This window comes from Leptonychotes weddellii, chromosome 10 (assembly GCF_054177405.1).
Source record: "Leptonychotes weddellii isolate Sample4059 chromosome 10, ASM5417740v2, whole genome shotgun sequence".
Taxonomy (NCBI): Eukaryota; Metazoa; Chordata; class Mammalia; order Carnivora; family Phocidae; genus Leptonychotes; species Leptonychotes weddellii.
The window spans coordinates 79035763-79045680 of NC_138378.1; the positions used below are offsets into that span (position 1 = coordinate 79035763).

Sequence of the window (9918 nt, forward strand, 5' to 3'; positions counted from 1 at the left end):
TTGGTGCCTAGGACACAAAATTTAAAGAGGCTACTCACTCTCAGATTTGGTCAAGCACCCTGCTTGGACTTGGGAGTGCATTCTACCTTTAACTGCAAGCCTTGGACACCTGATTGCCTCACTGCTATCTTTGACCCAGAGTCCATGCTTCTCTGAGCCAGTATAGGCTGATGGTTGTCTCCAAGTGAAACTAAGCTGAATTGGTGAATTCCAGGGATTGGAAAAGCAAAATATCAAATTCCTCCTGTCTTTTTTTTTTTAAGATTTTATTTATTTATTTGAGAGAGAGAGACACACAGCGAGAGAGGGAACACAAGCAGGGGGAGTAGGAGAGGGAGAAGCAGGCTGGCTTCCCGCGGAGCAGGGAGCCCGATGTGGAACTCGATCCCAGGACCCTGGGACCATGACCTGAGCCGAAGGCAGTCGCTTAACCGACTGAGCCACCCAGGTGCCCCTCTCCTGTCTTTAATCAATGTGTACTTAAGCAGAGCCGTCAGCTTACTCCCCTACTGCAAGGAGGCTCTGAGTGATTCCAACTGAGGCAGACCCCTCTTGCAGCCCTTATGTCTACTCCTCTGTGGAGAGGGGGATGGTTCTCCAGAATGCCTCTGCTGGGGAGCAACGGTGACCCTAGTGCAAGGTCTTCCAAGGGTGGAAAGGGGGTTATTCCCTGGAACCAGTGTTCTATATTCTTCTAGGACTGTAGGACAACTGCTCCTGAGTGAGCACCCTTGGAAGAAACTGACAGAGACATCAGGTCAACCCTTAAGGCAACTCACGTGTTTATTCTGGCAAGCAGAAAGAAGGAACCGACTGCCTGAGCTTCAGGGCCCAAAATAGGGCAGGTGCTTGGGGAGCAGTGACCACACTTTGGGGGTTGGGTTCTTCATTAGTTGTCTCACAGACACCTGAGGCTTTGGGGCACCTGTCTGGATGGGATGCTGCTCAATGGGAAGAGAGGTGCCACTTTCTTTGTCCTCCTGCTGGGATACTAGAGCCCTGAGCAGCACCTGGGTGGTTGGGTTCCACATGCTCACACCAGGAGCCAGCTTCACTGTGTCAGGCAGCAACACGGGCTTCCACATCACCTGAGATGTGGCCTCAAGGACTCGGGGTGCTGTATGTGGCCACCTGTGAGGATCCTGACGCTGCCAGGAGCTGGGATCCAGGCCCTGTGGATTTACGCGGCTGCGGCCAGCCCACATCTCGCCCAGCAACTCAGCCTCGCCCTCCCAGCCACTGGGCCACTTGGCACCAGGCCACATTCTGGGGCTGGGGCTCCAGGCCAGATCAGGGAAGGCCAGATGCGGCGTGGCAAGAAAGCCAAGCCCAGGTTTGGGAAAGGGCAACTTTGACCCAAAGCCTGGCGATGGCAGGCCTAAGCTGAAAGTGGGGGATTGGAGGCCAGGGCCGGGGCCCAAGGTAGGGAAAGGAGCGCTAGGCGGGAGAGAGAAGAAAACTGTCGGGGAGACGCGGACATCGGGTCCAGGCGCTAGCGGTCTGGCAGGAGCCTCGGGAGCCTCGGTCTTCGGAACCCTCCGGCGCCCGCGGTAGGCTTCCAGGGGGCGTGCCTCCGAGTCCGGAACCAGAACCTCGGCCAGCGGGCGCACCCAGTGGCGCGGCAGGCGCGTGGGGTCCAGACGCACCCCGGCCTTGCGGCCCACCCTGTAGGGAAGCCGGGTCCGCAGCGCGTCCGCAAACCTGGGCTGCTGTGGCTCTGATGAGGCGGAGGGGCCGAGCGCCGTGGGGACGTCAGCGGAGAGGCCCGCCCCCGACACGCCCGAGTCCATGAGGGGCACGTCCTCCTTCTTGAGCTTCAGCCAGCCCCCAGCTATGTGCGGCTGGGACGTGCAATAATAGAGGTCCTCCAGCAAGAACTGGGAGCTGGGGGGCTGTGCCCTCTGGGTCAAGGCCTGGGTGCTGGCTACCTCCAGAGAAGGTTGGGGACTGCCATCGGGAGCCATCTCCACCGACGGTTGGCGGCTCGCGTTCAAGGACCCCACCGTGGCCTGGTGGTCTCTGGCCTGGACGTCCAAGTCCTCTAAAGGACCCCCGGACCCTGTCTCCTGAAACAGCTCTGGGGTAGGTGGGGGGCCCGGAGAGACTTGCAGCTCTGGAGAATGCTCCCAAGAGTCTGTCTGCTCCTGAGAGCGTCTCACCATCCACCGTCTTCCTAAAGAGATCTGGTCCACGCTCCCTTGGTCCTAGGAAATGCATTGGGGGTAGGGGCGGAGGGTGGGTAGTGAGACGCGGGAAAGAGGAGAGAGGAACTAAGGGTAGAGGAGTCCAGGGAGGCCCTGAGGAGAAGGAAGACTCGGTGGGGCTCAGGGTAGCGGGGTGGGGGTTGAAGGGAGTTTGGGGCTGGGCTCACCTCGCCTGGGAAGGTCTCCTCCGGCCCCATCGAGGCAGGCGCATGCAGCACGGGCACTGATCCCTGAGCCCAGGCATCCGTCGTGCACGCCAAGGGTTCCTCGTCCTCGCCCCATGTGGGGTCCTCGGCCACTGCAGATTCTCCCTCGTCCCTGGCCAGGAAGCGCCACTCGGTGATCTGCAGCATGGCCTCCCGGGCCTGGCTAATGGTGAACGGAATGCACTACGGAGGTGAGAAAGGGTCTCAGCCCAGGCGTTGCCGGAGGGACGGGTGGGTGGGTGCAGATGAGTCTGGAGAACCGGGATCCAGGCCCACCTGTTGAGTCAAGTAGACTTTGAAGGCAGAGTCCATGACTTGAGCCAGCAGATCAGCCAAGATGTCCCCCACAACATCCTCTCCGTCCTCTAGAGCCATGAGCGCCATCCAGTCAGCCTCCGTGAGCCGCCCAGGCACGATGTCCACCTGTGGCACCTGCACTGTAGGAGGTCGCGCCTTTTCCGCCTTGGATCGGGTCACCCCGCGGTCCCGGATCTGTCTCTCCTGCCTCTGGGAGGAAAAAACAGGGCAATCAGGCCAGAAAACAGAGAAGTGGAATGGAGAAGCAGCTACAGACTAGGAAGCAGCTTTCTCAAGCTGTCCAGTAGGAAGGAAAGCCTTCTGAAAGGAACAATTTACTAAGAGCCTACTACATGTCAAATTTATTTTAGATGTTTGACCTAGCTAATTTATTTTTGTAAGATTTATTTATCTGAGGGGGGAGGGGCAGAGGGAGAGAATCTTTCAATTCAGACTCCCTGCTGAGTGGGGAGCTGGACATGGGGCTCGATCTCTGGACCCTGAGATTATGACCTGAGCTCAAGCCAAGAGTAGGAGGCCTAACTGACTGAGCCACCCAGGCGCCCCTGACCTAGCTAATTTAATTTTCATTTTTAAAAATTTTTTTTAAAGATTTTATTTATTTATTTGATAGAGCAAGAGAGCACAAGCAGGGGGAGCGGTAGAGGGAGAAGCAGGCTCCCTGCCAAGCAGGGAGCTCAATGCAGGGCTCATGACCTGAGCCGAAGGCAGACGCTTAACCATCTGAGCCACCCAGGTGCCCCGTTAATTTAATTTTCATAACATCTCATTAAGCCCATTTTACAAAGAAACTGAAAGGACACAAGTTAACCATTGCTTGCTTGAGATTACAGAGTACACCCTGGCTATGTATAGCTCTACTCCACAGTCCCTGCTATTGGCACTAGTTCAAAAGGTTCAAAGTTCTTAAGAGTTCAGAAAAATTAAAGACGAGTCAATAAATGGCTACTGCTCCTTAGAGTCTCCTCCTCTCCCCCAAATCAACTTAGATCATTTTACATCTAAATAAATTCCAGATGGATTAAAGGATATACACACACAAATGAAACAAAAACATAAACAAAAAATAAAATGTAGGAAAAAAATAGGTTAAATTGTCATATCATCTCTGGGTGAGAAGAAACTGCCTAAGCATAAAAATTATGTAAGAAATAGCTAGAGAGGTGTATACATATAGGCAAAATTTTCCTATACTTATTTTTAAGACATTCCCAGTTACAAGCTGACAGTAGTTACCATTTACTGGCACTTAAGTGTATCAGTTACAAACGCTCACTCAAGTCCTACATTTTTAGACTACATACTATTTTTATCTTCATTTTACAGAATTTGTCCAGATCACACAGCAAGGAAGTAGTGAAGTCATAATTCATATGTAGGTATGCCTGACTCTAAAGCCTGACTTTACCCTGCTTTCCAAAATAAAAAAAAAATTGCAACAAATATAAAAAAGGATAAATATCCCCAAGTATATTAAAAACTCACATAAAAAATAAAATCATAAGACCCCCAAGGATAATAAGCAAAGGACATTAACATTTCACAAAAATGGAACCATAAATGACTAATAAACATTTGAAAAGACGTCCAACCTTCAAAAATATCAATTCCAGTTTTATGAACACATCCAAAGGCGTATCCTGAAATGAAAATAAAAATATATCCTCCAACATATTCCCCATTTATAATAGCAGAATATTAAAAACCTATGTCTAACAAAAAGAGAATATATGGCTAATTGTGTGCCCTCTATACTAAGGCATATTATGCAATGATTATAGATAATTTTAAGAAGAATTTGCAATAGGATAGGTAATGATAAATGAAAGAAACAGAATGCAAAATTACATACCAAGTATCATCTCAGATGTATAAACCAGTATATGTTAAAGAAAAGGGAAACACTAAAATTGTAACAGTGGATACGTCTCTTTCTTGTGCTCTTCTCTATTTTATAAGTTCTCTACAGTGAGTCTGTGTCCTTTTATAATCAAGAAAAATCCGCATAAAAAGAAAAAGGCTAGTTCCATAAATTCATTTTAGCATAGGAAACTTACAGGGAGATTCTTGGGAGCCTCCTCACTTTCCTACAAGTCTCACTGAACTTGGTTCCTTCCAAAATTTACCTCTAAAGGTAATCTCAAATCTTTACCTCCTCACCCCCACCCAACCTTATTGCCTCCTACCAGATGTCCCCTCAAATTCATTCTCCCCCATATCTGGTATTTCCTAAACTTTACACTGAACTCAAAATCCCTTAAGCCTCATTTCCCTTCTCTGCTAATGAAAACAGCCCTGGTGGCAAGCCCAGGGAGCAGCCACAGCCCAGTCCAGGCTTGGCCAGAGCAGGGCAGATAGGGCTGGGAGAGGAGAGCCAGTTCCTTAGACTTACCCTCCCAGCCTCTCATGTGCCACCCCTGATAGTGACTGTACCTAGACGTGGCCTGACCAGAGAGGCCAGAGATATTATTGCACGAAGTCTCCTCAAATCTGTTTTATTTAAAAATTTCTTGGCTTTTGGGGCACCTGGGTGGCTCAGTAGGTTAAGCCTCCGCACTTGATTTCAGCTCAGGCCCCGGTGTGGAGCTCCCAGTCAGCGGGGAGTCCGCTTGAGATTTTCTCCTTTCCTCTCTCTCTGCCCCTCCCCAACTCTCCCTCTCGCGCGGGCTCGCTCTCTCTCTAAAATAAAAAGAAATCTTAAAAAAAAATTCTTGGCTTTTAAACAATTTGACTTTCAAGTGCAGCCTCAGAGTTGTTTAATCCATTCCTTCCTCCTAAAATCCTTGAAAGGGAGTTTATTTAGCAACGCCTCTCCCCAGTGCCTGACCAATTCTGATTTATCCATTTGAATGGGTGCCTCAGTGTAAGACTACATGCATAGCTGCTTCCAAAGTCAGTTCCTGTTCTTGCGCTCTGCACCATACATTTGACTTTTTCCCTCAGGTTCCGAGTGTGACAAAGCGTGTTAGTGTGCGTGGTGCAGGTGTAGATTTTCTGCTCAAGACCGACGGGGCTTCCTTGGTCACCATGAACGCCCGCATGGTGGGCAGGCGACGGCCGGCGTGGGGCCGACCCACGGTTCCCCACACCGACCTTAAAGGCCGGTCCCGGCTCTGGCCCACCCCTAGCGGAGCTGAAGCTCACCGAGCCTTCGTGAGCCATCGCCGCAGCTGTCGCTCCAACCCCGGGGCTTCGGCAGCTTCCCTGCCTTGCTGCAGCCTCCTCCGCCTAACCGTCGCCCTAGCAACGGCGCCTTGCACCCAGCGGCTGACCTAGCGTAGAGTGGCTCGCCCCGCCCACGGTTGCCCTGGCAACCGCGCAGCGCTCTGCCTGTCTGGGCTGCTTGGCCCCGCCCAATGGCCGTGCGTACGTGCGTCGTCTCTATGGTGGCGGCGGATTCGCAGGGACCGAAGGATTCCCGGAGTTAGGCAAGCGACCCTGGGGTTGCGGGTGTGACCTCTGGCCGGGGGCTTCGGGGAGCCAGCTGAGAGAATAAGTGTCTGGGGGCTACCCTGCTTCATCTGCCTTCGCTCGGGCGCTTGGGGCCATCGGGTCCTGTGCCATCACCGTTCCTCCTCTGGGATTCCCCCATCGCCCCTTTGACTCAGCCCTGGGGCTCCCCTTTCCCGTTCCCCAAGACGTCCCCACGCCAGACTCCCCTATTGCCGTCCTTGGGTTCCCCATCACATCCTGACCTACTCCAATGGTCTCCTTCAGTGCCTCATGACAGCATCCCCCATTCCTCCCGCAGGAATCACCACTGTCGTGTTTCCGGGGCGCCTGTGATTCGGGCCTTTCTCCGCTAGGATGTTCCGCCGGGAGCGCTCTATTCCCCTTCGATGTTCGGCTGCAGCCCTGTGCAACAACCTCAGTGTGCTGCAGGTACCCTCCCGCAACCTCACACATTTTGGGGTAGTCCATGGACCCAGCGCCCAGCTTCTCAGCGCTGCTCCTGAGGGTGTGCCCTTGGCCCAGCGCCAGCTCCACGCTAAGGAGGGAGCTGGAGTGAGCCCTCCACTTATCACCCAGGTGAGGCATAGACTTGAGAGTGGTGTTGCTGAACCCAGTCCTCATCTCTGTCCTTCCTCTCCAAGCCTCAAGGAATAGGCCTTCCCTAAGCCTCTGATTTTTCACTCTTTTGAGTCCTCCTATCCTCCACTCTGACCACTTCTTCCTACTCTGGGCCACTTCCCTTTAGGTCCACTGGTGTGTCCTCCCCTTCCGAGTGTTGCTGGTACTCACGTCACATCGAGGAATACAGGTAAGGAGAGCTTCCTACCCTCCCCCACTATAGTCTTCTCAACTCTTCCCCCAGGCCCCTAAACACTTCCCCAGTTGCCTCTAAACACTTCCAAACTTGTCACGTTTAGCCCATTCTTCCTTATTTCTCATCTTCATTCCTTCCATCTTTTCTGATTCCCAAGTGCCATCTCCAATACCTGCCCTTTTACTAGCTGTATGACCTCAGGCAATTTAGTTAATTTCTCAGAGCCTCAGTGTCCTGAGATGGGAATAAAAGTAGTGCCTGCCTCCCAGAGTTGTTTTTGAGGATTAAATGGGCTAAGGCTAACATGAGTATGTGAAATACTCAGCATAGCTCAGCAAAGGTCAGCTGGATTGTGCCCCCATCCTTGCTCTTGTCTTCCAGATGTATGAGTCAGATGGCTCTGTCATGGTCTATTGGCACGCACTGGACTCTGGAGATGTGTCTCCAGGTACCTGCAGGACTGAGTGGGATGGGGGTATGCAGTGTTTGGTGGGGCCGAAGGAGGTGCTATTTCTAATAGTTTTCCCTTTTCATACTCAGTACAGGCTGTGTTTGCCCGAGGAATTGCTTCCAGTGGCCACTTCATCTGTGTGGGTGAGGGGGCCAAAGGCAGGGCATTGGGGGGTGCTGGGGTATAGGGGTGTGGGCTTTGGCCAGGAGGATGCTGAAGGTTTGAGGGAATTTTTGAGGGTTAGAGGGAAGGGTGGGAGTGAAGGGGGCTCTTATAGAGACTCCAGAAAGCCACGGAGGGCTTCAGAAGGGCAGGATAAGACAGAATAACGGTAGTCAATGGAGGAGTAGAGCTGTTGGAGCAGTGACTGGTGGTTTTGTTACAAAGGTTTCTGGGTTGGAGGGAGTGCTATGTGTGGTGGTTGGAGACTTGGGAGGATCAGGAAACCATCAGTGGGGCACTGGTTCCGCAGGAACGTGGTCGGGCCGGGTACTGGTGTTTGACATCCCAGCCAAGGGTCCCAACATTGTCCTGAGTGAAGAGCTGGCTGGGCACCAGACATCAGTCACAGACATTGCGACCGAGCCTGCCCAGGGACAGGTGAGTGGATTCCCCCTACCAATTCCAGTGAGCCTGGGAGCCTTCCCACTTTGGTAGACAGCAGACCTGGGTTTAAGTCTTGACTCCACCACTAAGCAGTTGGATCACTCTGGGGACATTGCTGCCCTTTCCCAGGTTTCAGCAACCTCAAGTCCAGTGATGAAGACTGATTTTCCATTTACATGGCATTTAATAGTTCATGAACACTTTTCAATACTGGTGTGAATTGAAGAGTTGGGACAGATGGTGTCTAAGATGCTTTCCAACTCTAACATGTGCAGCCTCCTTTTCTGGGCTTGGGCAAGTCCTACCTATTCAGGCCCACCTCCAGTGCTACTCTCTTCGGGAAGCCGTCCCCCTATTCCTGCTCCCACTGATCTCCCTTGGCTGAGCCCTGAATTGGTACTATCCTCAAAGACAACTCTTGTCTCCCTAATTGGATTACAAACCTCTTGAGAATGGGGTATGTATGTTCTAATTCATATCCTCCACTGCACCTGACCCAGGGCTGGGCCCAGAGGCTATGTTGGTTGCCTGGGGTTGGAGGTTTCAAGAGGCCCGGACTCTAGTCATGACTGTGACTGGCTCATTGCAAGACCTCCAGATCATAACACTGTGGTCTCAGCTTCATCATCCATCCAGTAAGGACAGTTATATACCCTGCCCCTCACACATGGTTTGTCGGGTCAGGGGGAGTGAGACTCTAAGGAATGCAAGGGAGGCACTTTATGCATCCTGAGGGAACCCCCACATTCAGCTGGTGAGGGCTCCACATTTTGCCCTTTCCCTGGACAGGCAAAGATGCAAATGCTGCCTCCCTTCCCCCCTGCCCTGTATACAGGACCCAGCAGTGGAGGAAGGGAAGGACTGATCCCGCTTTTCTCCTCAGGACTGCATGGCTGACATGGTGACGGCAGATGACTCAGGCTTGCTGTGTGTCTGGCGGTCAGGGCCTGAATTCAAATTAATGACCCAAATTCCAGGATTTGGGTAGGTGAGGCAGAAGGGGGCTGATGCCTTCCTGAGGGGTCAGAGGAAAATAAAGTGGGTTATCACCCTTGCAGGGTCCCGTGCCCTTCCGTGCAGCTGTGGCATGGGACAGTAGCCGCAGGCTACGGGGATGGGCAAGTGCGTCTCTATGAGGCCAGTACGGGAACTCTGCACGTCCAGATCAGCGCCCACGCCCGGGCCATCTGTGCCCTGGACTTGGCTCCCGAGGTGGGCAAGGTCAGTCTCCCTCTCCATCCCTATATACCTGTGTTCCTGGTACTGGGGTGTTGAGAGGAACTCCACAGGCTTGTCTGCTGCTCAGTGGAGCCCTCTCCCTGGGCACCTGGGCCAGGCACTCCAGCCTATACACGTCCCCTGTCAGCACGTGCCAATGCCCCCATCCTACCACCTTTTTTTTTTGTTTTTATAGCTTCTCTCTGCAGCCGAGGACACCTTTGTACACATCTGGAAGCTGAGCAGAAGCCCAAAGAGTGGCCACACTGAGGTGTGTGTTGCGGGAGGAGTGGAAAGGGGGGGCCCAAGCCTGAGGCGGCAGGCCCTGAGCAGCCCTCCTCTCCCCCAGGTGGAGCACTGTCATGCTGAGTGTGTACCTGACACCCAGGTGTGTGGTGCCCGATTCTGTGACCCTGCTGGCAGCTCCTTTGCTGTGACTGGCTATGACCTTGCTGAGATCCTGAGATTCAGCAGCGTGTGAGAGAAGAGCAGCCCGCCTTTCTCCCTGTGGGATTTATAAAGTACCCCTGCACCCAGCCCTTGTCTGATTACTCAGTATCACGGTCATACTTCACGACTACCGGTCAACTAAACTCCAGAGATGAAGGGATGAGGCAGGCCCAGACCAAGCGGAGAGGCAACCTGTCC

General features: G+C 52.8%; 2 protein-coding genes across 4 annotated transcripts; one reads left to right on the plus strand and one right to left on the minus strand.

Moving 5' to 3' along the window:
• Positions 1 to 289: 289 nt before the first annotated feature.
• Positions 290 to 6227, minus strand: C10H2orf81 (chromosome 10 C2orf81 homolog). Its single transcript, XM_006735307.3, has 4 exons — positions 5873 to 6227; positions 2687 to 2917; positions 2372 to 2593; positions 290 to 2204 (listed from the first exon to the last, which is right to left on the minus strand). Exons 1-4 carry the CDS (start codon positions 5888 to 5890, stop codon positions 825 to 827), a joined length of 1851 nt encoding a protein of 616 aa, XP_006735370.1. The 5' UTR covers positions 5891 to 6227; the 3' UTR covers positions 290 to 824.
• On the plus strand, positions 6072 to 9806 carry WDR54 (WD repeat domain 54). 3 transcript variants are annotated; one of them, XM_031030183.2, is made up of 10 exons: positions 6072 to 6156; positions 6480 to 6757; positions 6927 to 6989; positions 7377 to 7443; positions 7536 to 7589; positions 7919 to 8046; positions 8936 to 9036; positions 9111 to 9273; positions 9467 to 9541; positions 9620 to 9806. In XM_031030183.2, exons 2-10 carry the CDS (start codon positions 6536 to 6538, stop codon positions 9749 to 9751), a joined length of 1005 nt encoding a protein of 334 aa, XP_030886043.1. In that variant the 5' UTR covers positions 6072 to 6156; positions 6480 to 6535; the 3' UTR covers positions 9752 to 9806. The 3 variants fall into 3 exon arrangements, with proteins under 3 accessions (XP_030886043.1, XP_030886044.1, XP_030886045.1); XM_031030184.2 differs by having other exon boundaries at positions 9111 to 9264; XM_031030185.2 differs by having other exon boundaries at positions 6480 to 6610.
• The last annotated feature ends 112 nt before the right edge of the window (positions 9807 to 9918 follow it).

Bases quoted from the DNA above. Each gene is read 5' to 3' on its own strand.
- C10H2orf81 (XM_006735307.3), bottom strand. The intron at 2,594-2,686 runs GTGGGCCTGGAT...TCACCTCCGTAG, and splicing joins AAGTCTACTTGACTCAACAG to TGCATTCCGTTCACCATTAG. The intron at 2,205-2,371 runs GTGAGCCCAGCC...TGCATTTCCTAG, and splicing joins AGGAGACCTTCCCAGGCGAG to GACCAAGGGAGCGTGGACCA.
- WDR54 (XM_031030183.2), top strand. From the start codon at position 6,536: ATGTTCCGCCGGGAGCGCTCTATTCCCCTTCGATGTTCGGCTGCAGCC. The intron at 9,037-9,110 runs GTAGGTGAGGCA...TCACCCTTGCAG, and splicing joins ACCCAAATTCCAGGATTTGG to GGTCCCGTGCCCTTCCGTGC. The intron at 9,542-9,619 runs GTGTGTGTTGCG...CCTCTCCCCCAG, and splicing joins CAAAGAGTGGCCACACTGAG to GTGGAGCACTGTCATGCTGA.